Source organism: Liolophura sinensis, chromosome 10, assembly GCF_032854445.1.
Source record: "Liolophura sinensis isolate JHLJ2023 chromosome 10, CUHK_Ljap_v2, whole genome shotgun sequence".
Lineage (NCBI taxonomy): Eukaryota > Metazoa > Mollusca > Polyplacophora > Chitonida > Chitonidae > Liolophura > Liolophura sinensis.
Window position 1 is genome coordinate 26168242 of NC_088304.1, and position 19220 is coordinate 26187461.

Here is a 19220-nt window from a genome sequence, read left to right on the forward strand (position 1 = left end):
AACCCAACAATATGCAAACACACCAAAAATAGAGACTGAGACTTTAAAATTTATTCTGACGATGACTAAAGTTGTAACATCTATATGCACGGTCACGTATAAGGTAATGGACTATGTCCTCAGATTGGCTAAAAGCTAAACATACATACATACAGGCCGTGAGAATGAATGGGCTTATGTATTTCGACTTAAAAATGACAAATGTACTGCGTAAAATCAGTGCGCTCGTGTAACCTTTAAGACATCGACTGACGCCTTCGTTGCGTATAGTGGTTCCGAAAGCACTGTGAAAAATAATGACGCCTACTCACTTCGCATTTGAAGCGAATTATCTGCAACTAGAGGCTCGACAAGTCAATGTGCGCAAAAAACGCTAGCAGGGCATGCATCCGTCTTTATATCAAGGTATATCATCGCATTCAAAAGTAATTAAGGAGAGTCAAAACAAACTTTTTTTGTTGCACTGCGCTGAAGTTCTTTCTCTCGGATTTACAATATTTACACAGCTCACTATGTCTGTTAAGTTATGCTGTAAGTATGTACTTGCTGTAGTTTTGTATGCTGTAAATATGAGGGCATTGGCTAACTTAAACACGATAACTGATTTCTTATGTAATGTGACCATCTGTGCAATGCTTCAGCGCATGCGCAACATCCATCAACTTGTGCTTAATGTTACGCCTTCTGATGATAGCACAACAACGGGTAACGATGTTAGGTATGTTATCGCATACGAGAGTAGGTATATTCCCCCACTATATACTTAAGTTACTTGTAAATAGTCTGCGTTCCAGTGATCAAGCCAATAGCGTTTGATTTAGCCAAAGTCTAGTGTTGAGTCAGCAAGATAAAAATTCATATGGCTTATCAGTGACTCGCTATGTATGTCGAGCGGTCAATCTTATCGACTGAGTCTGCTGTAAAATGTACTCTCTCTGTTGACATAACTGTGACAAAAATAAATATTAGATCTTATAAACGTGTGGTGTGGGGCCTGAGAGTAAGCTATACTACGATGGAAAAATGTTGTTTAACGGTAACGCTTTCAGGTCAACAATGTCGGCACATGCAGGGAGGAGGATACACAAAAGCTACAAAAAGACTATGCTTTGTGGATTAATGTTATTTGTGTTGCTGTGGATTTCCTTCTTTGTTTACGCTGTGGTATGGAAACCGCAATGGTTGCTGGAGGGACGAGCAGTACCGACTCGCCAACCATTCTCATGGCAGGTAGCAGAAGCTAAAAACAGCCAGCGTATCCATGTGACACTGAACGAGATTAGCGCAGCCGGATATGACATAGTCTTGCCAGTGTCGCAGGTCCATATGGCGGCCATGTTGAAATATCCCACGGATATGAAGTTCATGGATAAAGTATTAGTGCTGACCCCGGTTCACAACGCCGCAGATCATCTGGAACATTTTTCGGAGATTCTTATGACGTTAACTTATCCTCGACCGCTTTTGTCATTGGCCCTGGGAGAAGACAGTAGTACAGATGAGACTATGCCAGCCGCAGTGGCCATTCATGAGAAATTGTCACAGCGCTTCCGGCGTGTGAGTATCATTAGGTTAAATTTATCCGGACAGTTACACGGAAACGTCCGGACGAAACATGATGAGGGCGTGCAGTACAGTCGCCGGACTCACCTCGCTAGGGCTAGGAATATGCTGTTAAAATCTGCTCTTAGTGACGAGAAATGGGTGTTGTGGATTGATAGCGACGTCAAAGTCATCCCGTCAAATCTGGTCGAGCAGCTCCTATCGGCCGAGAAAGATGTCGTCGTACCGCTATGCGTCCGCAACGACCCGTACCATCACATCAAAAAAGTGTACGATAAAAACACGTGGAGAGAAACAGAAACATCGCTGAGGCAGCAACGTGAATCACCCGCTGATAAGCTGTTTTTAGAAGGTTACGGACCTTCGAACAGAATCTACCTAAACTCGCTTAGACCGGAAGGTAGGGTTGTCCCGCTAGATGGCGTCGGAGCGTGCAGCTTGCTCGTGCGCGCTGACTGCCATCGTGAGGGACTAATATTCCCTGACTTCATCTACGATCATCACGTAGAAACGGAAGGACTGGCTAAAATGGCCAGAGATAAAGGATACGGAGTGTTTGGAATGCCTTTTGTAGAAGTTGTACATGTATGAACAGTTTAGTTTTCAATTTTAGCATTGGCAGCTCACATAAAGAAACTCCTTGTATTGGGTTTATATTCCGCATGTGTGTTGATCCGACCGAAACAAAACAATATGATGTATAATTTTAAGGCCAGGACTAGGCATTTTAGTATAGGCTACATTCTTCGTTTATTCCAATTCGCTTGGCATGTTTCAAGCGCATTCTGATCGGCTAATTAATTTAGTTAGGCAGCGTGAGGAAAGGATAAACCCAGAGTTCTTTGTCCTCATAACAAGTAAAGAAAGATTTCGCCAACATTACGAACAGAAGAACCTAGGTCAGCTCTGTATTCTTGTCAAAACCTAAGTCCAAGTAAGTTTCACTCTCGACAAGCGACGGTTACAAATGTGCACACCCATAATGACATGCGTATCACTGGTACACAAGTCCTGTAATACTGATACACATGTCATTGTGGACGTGTTCCACATTTTGTGTAGGCATACTGCTAGTACACGCAATGTGGATGTGTATATTTTATATTGTATAAAAATATGTGTATATTTTTGTCACAATTCGGTGTACCACTCGTACACAGTAGATTTTAGAGTGCACTCCAACGTTATGTAACGGACATAATTGTCCCTCATTTCAAGTTGCCAAGATATTATAGATAGATCTTTAATACGTTAGGTCAATTGGTCCGTCATCTTATACATATTATAGCAAAGAATAAAATAACATGGCGAACAATAGGCGACAAAGGGGGAAACAATCAAATGAAAGTAGTGTCTCTCAGTTTCATGTAAATCCCCCCTAGCAGGACTTCTTTACCTAGAAATGCAAGTTTGAACAAACTGGTCATGTAATCGTTTTACAGTAGAGAGGAAGTTTTTTCATTGCGTACTATTTGCGCCTTCCAGGCATGGCCGAGGTGAAACAACTGTTTCACATTAGATACCCAGTTTGCTTTGTTGGATAAAATGCAATTATCATATAATATATAATATACCATTTTCACAAATTTCTTGTTTTTAGCGTTTACAATGTTGAGCCAGTATTTCAATATAGGTTCCAGTCGTATTGTAATACATTAATACATTTTGCCAGCAGTATCTCAGCCCAAGAACATTTGTACATTCTGTGGTGTGGGCACTTTTAGTATCTGGTGATTTCGCAAAGCCCCATACTTCCGCTCCATAGTTAAAAATGGGCATGATTAGTTGGTCAAAAAAGTCAACATTGGGTTTTAGCCGTAAATTATCAATCTCATATAGATATTTACACATTATATATGAATACGGCTGTGTGGACTGAGCTTTAGCAAAAGATCTACCAGTTGAAAAGAGGACTTTTTCTAACTGAACATTATTTACTTCAAATATTAAATGATTCTCAAGTTTTCCCCCCTTTTCTGAATACCACATCTTCTGTCTTGTATTTGTATTTGCAAATATGGCTATATCATCAGCATACAATAAAAGAAACATTTGTAATATTTAGTTATTACTCTTGGTGCCTTATTTAAGAACAGCACTTTTCTAAATCATTTATATACTTTTACCTCAGTAAGGGTTTTATTCCAACTGTTCATGTAAATGCAAAAATAGCACCATGGCTTAAACAGAAATAGGTAAAAAAGAAGATTGCAGTGATTTTAATTGCAGTTTATAAGAAGTCACGTGTCTAGAATAACTTAAAATACTGTGTCAAAATTTGATCCACGGTCCGACCGTATGATACATGACACACCAGATTCTACATGAGATAAAAATATACCTAAATTAAACCTGGATCTCGCTTTAACCAACATGGGTTATCTGACTATATCACGCTGGACGCACTGGTGTCGGAAGGTGAACGTGTGAGATAAGTGTATCTTGTAAATTGTTTACAAGAATATTTGATAACCGCCTTGATGTGTGGGCTGAGGGGTATAACGCGAACGTATTTGAACTACTGATCTGTATTACACGGTCTTAGTTCTCACTTTTTAGCATTTGGTCAATGTATTGTGCGTTTATAGACTTTAATGAAGCTTTTGATTATGTTGCCAGAGAAAATCTTTGGTATAAGTTACTTAAACTAGATATTCGGGGTAAAAAAGTTTAATATAATCACTTCAATGTATAGGTTTGTACTGGTGTCCGACAGGGGGAGCGTCTGCGTCTATATATATATATATATATATATATATATATATATATATATATATATATATAAATTGCTACTATTTTTGCATTTACATGAACAGTTGGAATAAAACCCTGACTGAGGTAAACTGATAAGATGTCGTATTTCACTTTCTGTGTGACCATTAACCAGCTGTCTTCGCTGGTCGGGCTTTACTCTCTATGCTGTAGGTCGTAATATTTATTAATATACAGTACTCACTTCACAAGTGCAAGACGGCGTGGACTTGTGGGACGTCTCAGCTATATATAAGGCAAATCGGCATTTCAAGAATATCATCAACTAGATTATTTATGGAATAAAACTCGCCATGTATTCTAAATGGTAATATCAAATATAAGCGTCAAGTCCGACATTCGTATACCATTCGTAGTCCGTAAAGGGCGTTCCAAGTCGATAATCGCAAGATCCATTTCCACAACAACGTTTAACACTAACTCCCGAAGACAAAGGTATGTAAGAAATTATACAAATAAGAAATAAAGCCGTTAACACACAAGAGAGAAGTGGTCATCAGTTTTCAATGATGCCGGGCAAACAATGAATATTCCAGGCATGAATTCCATATCAAAGTTCAAATTCGCAGTCCGTGAATGAGTTCCATGTCAAATAACAGCTAAGCAAGTATCTCAGTCGCGCTTTCATTGCAACTGTTCATAAAGGCATCATGCTGATGTAATTAGCATGGCTACCTTTACCGCCCCTAGCCCCAGGTTAAGCGGTATTAGATACAGTTTGAAAATGACGAGCGTTACAGACCCTAACCGATCAGATTATGATTCAAAAGTAACGGGCGATTACGTCTTTCCCGTTAATATGTAAAGATCTCATGCTACAAGAGGCGCCATCTATGATGTTACACATGACATACAAGATAGACGGTTACACTGGGCAACCAGCGCCATCTATGTTGTTAAATACCATGTACGTGATAGATATGTACATAGGGATAACAGCGCCGTCTATGTGGTTGATCACAATGCAGATCGCCAGAGATTCTGAACGCTCTGTCCATACCTGCCAACGAGAGTGTTATATTCATTGTAAAATATGAGAAATTTAGAATGAAGGCGTTTGATGGAGTATCCTTGACAAACTAGTTTTTGAACTAGCGACTTGTGACGCAGATTAAAGCCATCACAATTAACGCAAGATCTGACAAATGCTACAATGCGAGATATGTATACGCCATATGCAGGACCCTTTGGTATATTGCTATCTAAATAAGGATATTTTACAATATCAACATTGAAATTATCCCTTTTGTCGTAAAGGCGGCGTGAAAGGAGACCTTGTCCGTCTTTGTACAGATATAGATCCAAATAAGATGTACCATCAGGACTATCTGTTGTCTCCTTTAAATCCAATGAAGGCGGATAGATTTCCTTCACCGCTTCAGCAATATGGGGATTATTTAACGCCGGCAGATCATCAATATACCGCTTGGTAAATGAAAAGGATCGAGCTTTAAAGATATTACTTTTAAGTAATTTCTGCATATAGTCGTATTCATATGAAAACAGGTATAGGTCTGCCAAAAGAGGCGCACAATTGGTACCCATTGGAATACCTATGCACTGTTGGTAAATGGTATCTCCGAATTTCACATAGATGTTATTAATGAGAAATTCAAGTAATTCAATAAATAATGTAACATCCCATGAGTGAGTGAGTGAGTGCTTTAACGTCGTACTCAACAATTTTTCAGTCATATGACGACGAAGGAATCATTAGGGTGCATGTACGTGTAATGTGCCTCCTTGTTGCAGGACGGATTTCCACCGCTCTTTTATTTAGTGCTGCTTCACTGAGACGACTTACCGAAGGCAAGTAAGCCGCACCGCCCGAGCCATTATACTGATACGGGTCAACCAGTCGTTGCACTATCCCCTTCATGCTGAACGCCAAGCGAGGAAGTTACAACTTCCTCTTTTAAAGTCTTAGGTGTGACTCGATCAAGGATTGATCCTGGATCTACCGGTCCCGAAGCGGACGCTCACATCCCATGAGTGGTAACCCTTATAAAGAGTAGAACTAAAGAAAGCCTTATTGCTTCTGACGTTAATGTAACGGTGACCAGTTTTAGTAAATACCGAGACAATTAACGACGATATTCTTTCAATAAGATCTTTGTGAGGAATCGTAGTATAGAGAGTAGAGAAATCCCATGTGGATACGTCTTTGTACGGCATATGCATATGAGCATCGAGTTCTTCTGTAAGGCGTTTGGAGTTGTTAAGAATCCACATGCAGTTGACACCTGAATTTTTTGTTATGGCACAACAATACGTATTCCAAAATGACTTTACTTCTTGTAACTCTCTCGTAAGTAGGGTTGACAAGAGTTTGGTGGTACAGCTTCTTGAACTTGCAATAAATCGAGCCTTGTATGGGGATTTATGCATTTTAGGAATCCAGTAAAGTTGTGGTATGTCTGTGTGACGGGTAGGTATATTTATGCGCCTTTCTTTAAGAAAGGTTTTGTGTTTGTTAAATAGTTCCTCCAGAGTAAATGTAGTAGCAGAATACGTGGATGTCCTTGTAGATGCACATAGCTCTTGAACAAGAATTTGATAATAACAATTCTTGCAAATAAAGATGACATTATTAGGAGCCTTGTCTGCTACAGTGATGACAAATTTACTGTGAAGGTCAGCGAGTGTTTCATGTACAGTGGGATCCTTCAGAACCTGTTTAACTTTAGGTAGAGCATCAATGTCTAGACGGTGTATAGTTAAACTAACTTTCTTTTTGACAATCTCAAGCCAATCGTTTAGTACCGAAGAATCCACTTTCTCCCGTTTCTCTTTTCTCTATACTTAGGACCTCTCACAAAGAGATTCCTTAGATCCTTAATAATATTAAGGTCACCAGTCAGGACATGTTTACATTTGTCGTAGGTAAAAACTGAGGATTCACAATCACAGATATAGCCGCCAGAAGTATATGTCGCCAAATCGAACCCCTTGATGGCCTGGGAATAATTGAAAATTTTGAAAGCGATAGGCTTTGTATTCTCATAGGATATGCAAGGTGGCTCTTGGATATTAAAATAATTAGGCACAGCACTACGAACATCAGGTTCATTAAAGATGCGTGGTAGGTTAATTAAATCAAGGCCACTGTCTAAATACTTTATCTTCAGAAAGAGTCGATCGTGTTGAGTTTCAATTGTAGTTGCAGGGCGATAGAATCGAAAATACGATGTGTCTTGATACAGACGTACAAGGTGAGGTGGAACATTAAAATTGTGTATGTTATTGGATACGTCTTGAACGACCTGTTTTAGCAAGTTCAATGGCAGTGCATATAATACTGTGGGTAGAGCATGCATGCTATTGGTGTCATACGACAATCCTACTAAATAGCTAACTGTAACGTGTTTGTGAATCATGTTTCTGTTGAACTTCCTCCTACCATGACTGCGAGGTCAAGGCACAAAAACAAGCATTCAAATCATGTTTACGCAGGCCTTTGGACGAGACAAGGTTGGAACTTTCGAAAGCTATCGAGCCGCTAAACTGCATGATTTTATAGTAGTTGCAAAACTCTACCAACTGAGGTAAAGGGAAATTCCCGCGAGCTATTGTTAAACATTTCATTATAATCTATGACCAGGCACAAACCTGTTCTAGCAACAGTACAAAGTGGAAGATAAACCAAAAGTTTTTGTTTAATTGATGTTAGAACATCTTCAGATGTTTATTTCTGTTCTCTTTATGTCTTTCCCTTACTGATTTCAATTCAGGTGCTTTGAAGAACAATACCCGGACATCAGCCATAAACAAAAAGGAGTTTGAAAAAGCGGTCTCCAAATGGCTGAGCAATGGGAGGGACCGAGATGGTAATCGTGCCAAAAGAGCCATGGCAGAGAGGGCCAGAACAGCTAGTTTAGATAGTTAGTGTTTTATGTAGGTTTTAAATGTAGTTTTTGTCTGTAAGTGGCACTAGGCCATGTCCCACTATATGTAATTCAATGTAAGTTTATTATTTTTCCTGTATGAGCCACCATTACCCTCAGGTGCATTTGTGCATTGCACAGGCCAAAAAGGGGATGGGAAAGGGCCATCACCCACTCACTTGGTCTGTGCTCTTCACATCTGTACCAGAGGTTCCAGTTCATGGGAGGGGCAGTAAGGGGATGGTACTGGGCCATCACCCACTACACTGCTTCTCCTGTGGACTGGGACGGTATTGGTTGATACTCTTCCTAAGGTAAGCAAGGGAAGCTTTTGAAACTCACGGGATGTATAGTCTGTGTGTTAAATATGTGAATAGGTCATCAATTTAATGTAAAAAATCATTTTTTGTGCCAATTTTCTGGGTGTGAACTTAACAAGTATGACATGTAGTCTTTATGCCGTGCATATTTTGTGTAATCAACACCCAGTAGGAAAAGTAACCTTCTGTAACTCACACGATTTGTAGTATAGGTAACAAATATGTGCACAAGTCTTTCATTTAGTATAAAAAATCATTTGTTGTCCCGATTCCCCCATTCTGTACTTAGCCAACTTTTATAAGAAATATGACGTAGTCCTCATTGTAGTCCAGATTTTGTGTAATCAACTCCTCCTAAGGTGTGCAGGGGAACCTTCCGTAACCCACACGATTTGTAGTATAGGTATCAAATATGTCTACAGGTCTTTAATTTAAATGAATATTTTGTGAAGAAAATGACATAATTGTTTGTCATGTAACAAAGAGAAGCTACTCTCGCTCCTCAAGAGCAGAACGTGATTCGGAAATACCCAACTAACTGTACATTATTTCTACTTAATTTACAATGGTGAGAAAGCTTTTGTTTCTGTTTGACTGTGACTGTCCACAAATTTGAAGTGTTTTATTCATTCTGAGAAAAGATTGTTCTGTTGACAACTTTCTAGTGGATTATGCTATCTCTGAGTTTGTATGAAATAAATTTTGGAGTAGTTCTACAAAAATATGAAATGTGTTTGTCAGTGTACACAGAATACATAAGCAATGGCAGAAATTGCATGTTCCATTCCGGTCGGCATGAAGGAAAAGTTTTGTAAATTATGTTCTCAATCTTAATCAAGGTTGGTGGCTTTCCTCCCTTGTAACTGGCATGTGGGACCCTCTAAAATGGCGCCAGATCCACTTTGTTAATTATTTCTCCACTTGGGTGTACTAGCCATACCTGGTAAATGAACGTTCTTACCCAAGTGCCACTCTCTTTGGATGTTCGAAGTGAGTTTCTGTTTAGAATAATTCCAGTCGGCCCAAACATCCAAACTTTAGCCCGGTTGGGGCCCAAACGGTGCCCTAATTGCCCAAGTAGGGCCGAAGTGGAGCCCGAGGACAAATCTGCCTGGGGCCCAAACGGGCTGACCAGTTAGGGCCCCAAGCAGTAGCCCGTTTAGGGCCCAAACGGGCCCCACAGCTGAATGCTGGCTGGGTAGACTGACATACATCGTGCCAATAGTCAGCTTGTTGGTTCAATAGCACCATTAGCAGCTACTATAAAGTAACATCTTTTAGCCGCGTTAGATTTCGAGAGCTCCACCGCATCTCGCCTAGACCTGTGTGAAATCGCACCACAGCTGACATACCGAGTCGAATTATTGCACTGAATGAGATGCATTCACTGTAACCTATACTCACATTGGTCTATGTCGCCTCCCAATTTCCCTTGCCTCTTCTTAACATCGACTACATTCTATATCACGGTAGTGGCAGGTAAACATGAAGGCGGGCTTCAAACTTAGCGTTTACTCTTTTAAAAGAAATTATCCGCAAATGGTTCGTCTGGGTAAACTGAACGTCCGGATGCCAACATTTGATATATTTATTTGATTGGTGTTTTACGCCGTACTCAAGAATATTTCACTTACACGACGGCGATTAGTATGGTTGGAGGAAACCGAGCATATACCGGGAGAAACCCACGACCACCCGTTGACTGCTTAGAGACCGTCCCACGTTAGTCATGAGACGAAGGCAGCAAGCGCACGGCTCGCAGCGACCGCATTGGTGAGACTCTCCTGGGTCATTGCGCCGTGCTGGCGTGCCATAGCCACCTTGACCGATGCCAAAATGAAGATATGGTCGAAATTTCTCTTCGCTTACTAAGACATGGAGTAAGGCAATAAAAAATATGGATATTTGTAAACCAAACCATTTCTTAAAAAGCTGATAAACAAAGACTGATCAAGGGATAAAAATCCGAAAAACACTTCAAAAGAAGTGTTACTCCGTCAAAAGGAAACTTCAGGTTTGTCTAGGGCGTTGACAGAGACATTTCCTTATTATAGGGGAGTGAACCCAGTTGCAGAGTGGCTCAAATAATTACGCGATCCAGTAGGTTGTCTCCCCTTAATTATGAGATTTGCTAGACTCTTAGACGGTGGTCATTTTGAATGTTTTCTGTACACCGAAGAGGAGAGGATGAGAGACATGGAATGAAAGGAATAGTTTGCCTAACACATTTCTTACCATGGGTATAGTTTTTTTGTAAGTAAATATCGCCAGAGTGTCCAGAATCTCTAGCATTCGCCTCATAAGTGTTAGTAACATCGACAACGCATGGATTTCAGGCGCTTCAGGTCGTGGGAACTTTTTATTTGCTACAATTAAAATTCATCTTCATACAAAATATATACATGTACATAACGACTTCAGTATATACTGACAAATTTAATGTTTAGGATATGGAGATTCGAACAGGAAATAGTTATTCCTCATACAGCGCATGCTCAATTGTTCCTTTCGCTTGTCTTCGGTATGCGTGATGGTGTTTATTACCTGGTTGTATGATTAAGATGGCCTTGTTGAAGATTGGCACTAAAAAGAATCCAGAGCATTTCCGACTTGGAAGTCACGCTGTCTTGACAAGGCAATAATATATATTATGTATGTATGTACAAATATAATGACCTCTCGTCGCCATGTGACTGAAAACATTATATTGACACCGGGACTACCAGTTCTGTTTCCTTGCTCCAACCGCTCAGTGATGAGCGCCAAGCGATGGAACAACAAATGCCTTTGAAAAGTCCTTAGTGTGACCTGACCCATGTTTTATCTCAGATTTTCCGACATCGACGTTCTAACCATTAATTAGTCCTCCGACGCGGTTCTAATATAAATTGAATGTAACTATAACAGTGGGGAAACAAGTAAACAGTCGGGAAGTTTAGGATTGGTTGATTAGCCGACTGATTGATTGATTGTCTGAGTGATGGTTAACTGACCTTTAATGTCGTACTGAAGAATATTTGTGCCATACATAACATTCATTGTCATAGCTGTATGTGTTGGAAACCACCTATCTTTGGGAAGTAACTGACAAACATTCTGAAGTGAGAGGCACAGAGCTCCACACAGGTCAGCGTATATGCAAGCTTGTGAAAGGCAAGCGCTCTCAAATGATCTATATCTAAGCCAAACTAAACGAGCATACGAACGCTCACGATCGAATGTTCATATTGGTATTGCAAGCCTTGGAGAACAGTGAAAATGGAGAATCTTAAAAATCGCGCGACATCGGTAATTTATAGAGGCTGCATGTGCCCGAGAGTTTTGGCAAAAATTTCATCCTCACTAGTCAAGTGAAATTTCCTATATTGAGCAAGAATAGCTCAAATTATTATTTTTCAGTTATTATTAGAATCATGTACATGCACTGTTTATATTGTCATCATGATTTTAGAACGTTTGAAAAGTTATAATGGACCCGCTTTATAAATTTTATGAGCTTTATAACCAACTATGAACGATAACACATGCACAAACAAAAGCTAATGAACAAATGGTTATAAAACAATAATGAGGATGGCACAACTCCTTAATGGGCATGTGCTCTCCACATCACTGCCACCACAAGCAAATTTGGCTCAGATTGCTTAAACAACGCAAAGGATACAGAGATCGTGGTGATTAGACAGGAACTCAGGTGTAAAGAAACAGAGAGTTTCAACCTTTACTTCTAGAAGGTTTGAGGCATGTGTGCTCTCTTTATTTAAAGTAGTCCCTATGTACAAACTGATTCAAACGGACTCATAAAGCGAGTTTGTTGATGAACAAACTGATTACATAGGTCCGTGCGAGGACAAGAATAATGACGCTAAGCCTAAACAAGCCCAAGTGTGTCTCACGGGCTGAAAGGTCAAACTTGTTCGGTGATGGCAGTGACGAAACTGAGGATAGAGAGCGGCGCGTGCGCTGTTGTTGAGCTGAAATTTGCAGTTGTCAAAGCCTGCTTTGCGAGGAATTTGAAAGCGTTGCCGAAAAATGGGACAGGTGAGATCAAAAATAAAAAAACCCCAAGATTTGGAAATAAAGTGTCTACAGAGACAAATACCTTCTAACGCCTGATTGCAGGACAAATAAAATACAAAAAGTGAGGCACAATGAAAGTCAACAACTTTAAATCATTAGATTTTCAAACATGTTATGCCATCGGCTTCATCATGTTATTATCATTACCACATTCGGTCAGTTCAAAAGGAAGGTTATGTTCTTTCTTTCTTTGTCGTCATATTATCAATGGAACTGTGAAACGATTCCGGATTAATCCGTTAAAGTGGTGATTTTTTTTTTGTTTTTTTTTTTTTTTTTTTGGATCCAACGAATTTGCTTTTCGTTATGAGAAAATCAAGAAAACGCTTTGTTGAACGTATTCATTGCTTAACTTATTGGCTGCTTTTTCTGAATACTTGACCCATCGAATGATTTAGTAATATTGATAACTGTGTTGGTAATATCTCTCTTATATTACGTATCGATGATGATTTCTGTATAAACAATGATATGGAATATCTGACGTGAAATAAAATGACATTTATGAAATTTTTAGTGCTGCACACATGTAATCCCATCTGAAGAAAAAACTGATGGATCTATATCCCACTGTGTGTATTCCACCGGCTTTGGGGGCGGGGAAAGGGGGCATGCGGCTTTGTGAACCATGCAGTCTATTTGTAATGATATGTTTGTCTGACGATAGCAAGTGGTGGTCGAGTGGTTAATATGTCTCTCCTCCAATCGCTACTGGACACAAGGAATTGGTACAATGAACGGTTCGGACTGGGAATCACCAAGATTCCTCCGCTTCGATTTCCTTGGGGGCAAGTTCGTTGTTAGTCATATGCATTTCACCAATATGGCTTAGAAATTGAGCTCGCTATAGCTGTGAAAATAAGCCTGGTATAATAGACAAATGAAACACCACTTGAACACATAAATATGCCTGCTATGTGAAACTTCTAATCTATTTGTGGAAATGTTAACCGCATATTCTGTGAACGTAAGTTCACCTTGGCGGATGTATAACTGTCAGACCATGCGTTCCGCTACAGGGTTTTGCAAAAGTATCATCTGATCCGCCCATCAATGAGGTTGCAGGTTCGAATCCACCACTCGCCACTGGTTCGAGTTCGACTTTAAGTCAGGGTATTACTGTAGAAGGGCGGTGATGCAAGGCAGGCCCCTCGATTAAACTGGTGGTTCTTGTACAGGTGAAAACTCTTGAGCAAGGTATTTAAACTCGAAAGTAGAGAAACAAGTGACGAAATAAACCACGATTGTGTCTAAAATTTGCATCGTCTTGACAGCTATATAGCGGTCATTACCGTTGTGTGCAATGAACAATGCAACGAACTTACAAAGTTGCGTTTCCTCTTATACATTGACTTCACGTTGCATACTATATCACAGTGATTTGCTTTAGAATAATACAATTTACTGATAAAGCTGTGTTAGTGCCACGTTTCCAGCTATACACCGTTGATTACAGCGACAAAATGCTTATAGCCAACGTTCTATTAATAAGACGAAAAAAATATATTTAAATATATTCTGACATACAACTCCTAATACGCCAGGCAGTCAAGGGATCAAGACCACCGGATTGCTTTGAAATTCGATTTTGTTCCGTTTTTTGGAATCCACGATAAAAGAAGTGATTTGTCTCACAGGCATATTAATCGTGTCCTCCGCATCCTGCAGCATCTATCAGAACTTCCACTTTTAATAACTTCATTTTTTTCGACATGAAACATAACTGAAGTAAGTCTCCTCGATCAATGAAGCCGCCATTCCTAACGTGACAACCAATACTAATTATGTTTTTTTAGCATCTGTTTTCTGTCTTAAATCCGTCCCATTTCCTGGCACAATAGCCTGGGTATGAACCAGAACCGACTAGCACGAAGACTGCACCAATATTATTGTTAACCTGGAGTTATATCAAAACCTGAAGCCATGTTTTTCTAACGGTACTTTTTTCTACTTCTGCTAGCCGTTGATTAATGTTCATACAAAGGATTTTGCCGGATCGCTGGGGCCGGATACGATACAGCTGTACTCCTGGGTCAGCTTCCGAGATTATCAGAGTGGGGAGAGGGGAGAGGGTATCGACAAACGGGTAGGGACAGGTGGGGCGTAATATTCCTGGTCACAGAATTACATGAAATTTTAATCGTTATTAAAAAATAGCAAACAAGCATCGAACTGTTGTGTATATGTTTACCTTTAAATTACAAGGCTATATGGAACCTGTCTATGCTACAAGCTAGCTGTGCATAGCTGTATGTGCACAATGATAACTACAGTTAATCGGGAGATCTGGGATCAAAACCGGGTCGGGTCACACCAAAGACTTTTATTTACAAAAACGGTACTTGCTGATGCCTCGCTTCGCGCTCAGAGGTTAGAGCAAGCAAAAATGACTGGTTGGCCTGCTGTAATTATAATGTGGCTGGGTGGAGTGTCATGTGCGGTGTCTTCGGCATGATTCCTCGGTGGCGGCAGCACTTTGGCGACTTGGACTAGCAATAAGGAGACACAGTATATACACATACACACACACACCGAATGACTCCTCGTCGTCATATGGCTAAAGTTTTAAGCACGACGTAATAAAACTAGCATACATAGCTACAATTATAACAACACTGGTAAGAAGCCGAAATTATCTTAGTTGTATGGTTCACCACTCCGAACCACTGGCACACAAGGTGGGAGTTCACATTGCGTTCTTGGAAAAGGGATATCAGATTCTCCCTGACATATTGTGGCAGGAATTTTAGTGCCAATACGCTGCTGATGATGCCGACTGCGTAGTCTTACGTTCGTTGAAAAGCGCTTGCCTCTCAGTCCGGAGGTATGGGCTGTATGTTCATTGTGTTAAATTAGACCGCCACACTGGGTATATGAACAGTTGCAATCAAAACGTAACACTTGAGATACACGTTTTATTGTTGACAGCTTATATACTAACATTGTACATGATTTGAATACTGATTTTTATTCATTCGCCTAGAACATCTTAGCTCTTTGGTGGTTTGTGTTAAACTTTGTTTTGGGAATCGGTCATGCGATTATTGACCTGGAACGTTCATCTTTGTTGATTGTCTGTTTCAACGTATAATATTGAGGCACCGCTGATTAATAAAATTGGCCGGTTATATTGGCCAATGACACATGTCGCTCTTTTGATTTGATTCGTAATCCTGTTTTTTGGTTTTTGATTGATTTTTTTCGTTTTCCTTTGGTAGTAAACAAAAATAAATACCAAAGAGCACAGTGCAAAAAAAAAAGAAAACAAGACAAAAAAAAAGAGGAACAATAATAATTAAATATTAGACCACTGACGACTAACGTATTGTTATTGTCATGACAATAGTTTTATCTAATTCTGCTTAGAGTGTGAGAATAAAATCCTATCTTTATGAGGTACATTGACAAATTTTCAGATTTCTCTGGTTATGTGTGACTGTGCCAACGATCACATAGTCGTCGCTGCTCTGGTTTTACTCTATATGCTGAAGTCTTTTATGTTGGTTACACTTCATCCATGCACTTGTACTAGACTTATGGTATTCAAATTTGCGCCCCACGAAACATTTATCAATATGACATCTGTATCTGCGTGTAGAAGGTAATTTTGTTTGGTTGTGTGTTCCAAACGAGGCGAGCAGGGGACCAGTGTTCACTTCGTAGCGGTGACTCTTGTTTAACGAGCCGTTACTGGGTTCCTCAGACCACCAGACGCCATGGTCTGTCTGATCACCTCCATGTTATAATGAACGTCACGCTTGATGACCAGTGGAAACGAACATCGCTTAATTACGTTCTCTACACGACCTTCTCCAGCTGTTCTGATACATACGTAAAAGGGTATGTATCTCTTGAGTCATTAGAGTAAGGATTTTAACCACTGAGGCATGAAGATCCACTTAGGCTGCGACTTGAGTGTATTTTTGTTCCAAATACAGTCAATAAACTGGCCATGTTGAAGCACATTTGTGGCTGTAGCTATGCCCCATCGACAAACATCTGCACTTTTATTCGTTCGTCTCAATTTAGTCTTAACTTTTGAAGATTTTTTTTGGTAAACCCTTAGAAGCAAGTGCATCCGGCGATTGCTGTAAGCGGGTGTATGTGTTAATGCGGTGTGTTTTTGGTGGTGAGGAAATCGCTGTCGATCCTATACCCTCATTAATGACCCCTTATGTACGTGCTAGGCGTAATGGCGTATAAGGCGGCTCTCGAATTTTCCGAACCATTGCAAACCCGTGACGGTTGAGTTGTCTCTCATCTGAACGAGAAGTACTGAAGCAGACAGAGTCACTCTTGACAGCAGATTCATTTTACAGTTTATGGCAAATCAAATCACGGATGGTAACTAACAGGGCAATAAAGGATTGCGCATGCGTTAGACTGTTCGTGACGCATCGATGAAACTGCCACCGTGACACTGAACAGTGGTACCGAAGACATCATTAGCCCTTGTCTAAATTTCTTCAATGATTTCTAATTAATTATTACTATGAAAAACTATGTCGAATAGTAATGCAAGGAACGGATGTCTGGAGACACAAAATCCATTCCTACTTCAATTTAAGGGCTGCAGTCATAAGGGATATTATCTATATATTCGTTTTTTTTTTTTTTTACCGATGGATAATCAAGCGCGTGTGATGCGCATGTGTAAACAGGAAATATCAGGTGTCGTAAAATTAGTACTCAAACTGAATATGTCAATGGAATTTAACGATTTCCTTATATGCTCGCACGTACCCCAACAACAGGGCGAGGTACATGCAGGGTTGTATTATTGGTCTTTGAAGACAAATGTCAAAAATCAAAATTAAAGTGAAAAGAAGTACGCTTTAATCCGTATAAGAACTGAGATGACATTATTGTCTGAAGGAGCTAACCAATGTACCACGTGGGTGTCTATAATGGTATTATAATTTTAACCAGTCATGTAGTTCTTAAAGGTTTTACAACGACATGTCACAACCGCTGCGTATGAGTGGATGCATGTCTAAAATGACCCCATGAGAGTGTTGTTGGCATAGATACAAGTGCTCTACTTGGGATTTATTTCAGTGGACCAGTCAAAGCATTGAATCAGATTAAATCCATGAACTCTAGATAATATTCTGTTCGGGTGAGAAAAACGCTGAAGCGTAAAACTGACATACAATACAGTTTCAACAGTCTTCACGAGTTAACTCCCTTCTCTTGGTAAGATTCTTAGTATGACCACCCTGAGTCCAAAGCTTTGCATTATGAACCTAAAGGTGTACAAAAGATACCACATACTTAACCCGCTGTAAATGGTCATGATTACCAATAAATAACATCCTATCAATCTCGCAGCAAAATTGTTATCTGCATTTGCTACGGTATGATATGGAACTTTGCAAATAAAGGTTAGCAAACGACGAAGAAATTTGCCTACTATGCGAGCATCTCTCGAAGCGTGATAGTCGCTAGAGCGGCAATAAATTGCAGACGTCTTTTCCTTTTGTTTCAATGAAAGATGATTTTTATTGGTAAAGATTTCAGTGTAGATCCCTATTGTGGTGATCAGCTATAACTGAATCATGCCGGGCCGCCAGCGACAAATACATTCACGTATTTATACCACTCAGCTTTCACAACGCAAGGATATGAGAACCTCAGAGCGGGCGGTACGGCATCCTGAATCTTTTCACTCGTTTTATCATATACCACATTCAGCCTTCACAACGCAAGGATTTGAGAACCTCAGAGCAAGCGGTACGGCATCCTGAATCTTTTCACTCGTTTTATCATATACCACATTCAGCCTTCACAACGTAAGGATATGAGAACCTCAGAGCGGGCGGTACGGCATCCTGAATCTTTTCATCCGTTTTATCATATACCACATTCAGCCTTCATAACGTAAGGATATGAGAACCCCAGAGCGGGCGGTACGGCATCCTGAATCTTTTCATCCGTTTTATCATATACCACATTCAGCCTTCACAACGCAAGGATATGAGAACCTCAGAGCGGGCGGTACGGCGTCCCGAATCTTTTCACCCGTTTTATCATATACCACATTCAGCCTTCACAACGCAAGGATACGAGAACCTCAGAGCGGGCGGTACGGCGTCCCGAATCTTTTCACTCGTTTTATCATTCAGCTTATTTAGTATAATACGCAACACTTTATTATGTTGTGCATCTAATGAAAAGATGTGTTTATGGTTCTGAAGCCTGCAGGCAGTGACAAACATTGTTTTTACTAATCAGTGCATGTCATAAACAGAAAGGACTGATAAGGCAGACTGATTGTGAGCACCTCATTTCACCGGTTAACCTATATGTATTTGTATGTGTCACGAGACATCAATGATCATCATAACGACTTCATTAATTTGATAAAACTCACTTTGCTCTGTGCCTGTGTTTTGTCCGGTTGAATATATAAGGTAATCTACATGTATATCCAATAAGTTTTTTCCACTTGTGTTTACACACTTTGTTGGCTCTTTCGAAGGTGGCGTTGTTCTGTTTACTGATAAGATTGTTCGTAACTTTTGTCTCGGTAAACCGCTGGCTGGGAGATTTAAAGGTTTGCTACTCGCTTGTACTGAGGGTTGACGTGCACTTGCTTGGA

At 40.1% G+C, this 19220-nt stretch overlaps 1 protein-coding gene across 1 annotated transcript; it reads left to right on the forward strand.

Annotated features, from left to right (window-relative positions):
* Nucleotides 1-1056: 1056 nt before the first annotated feature.
* LOC135477034 (uncharacterized) lies at nucleotides 1057-3176 on the forward strand. Its single transcript, XM_064757184.1, has one exon. It carries the CDS (start codon nucleotides 1057-1059, stop codon nucleotides 2152-2154), a length of 1098 nt encoding a protein of 365 aa, XP_064613254.1. The 3' UTR covers nucleotides 2155-3176.
* Nucleotides 3177-19220: the final 16044 nt, after the last annotated feature.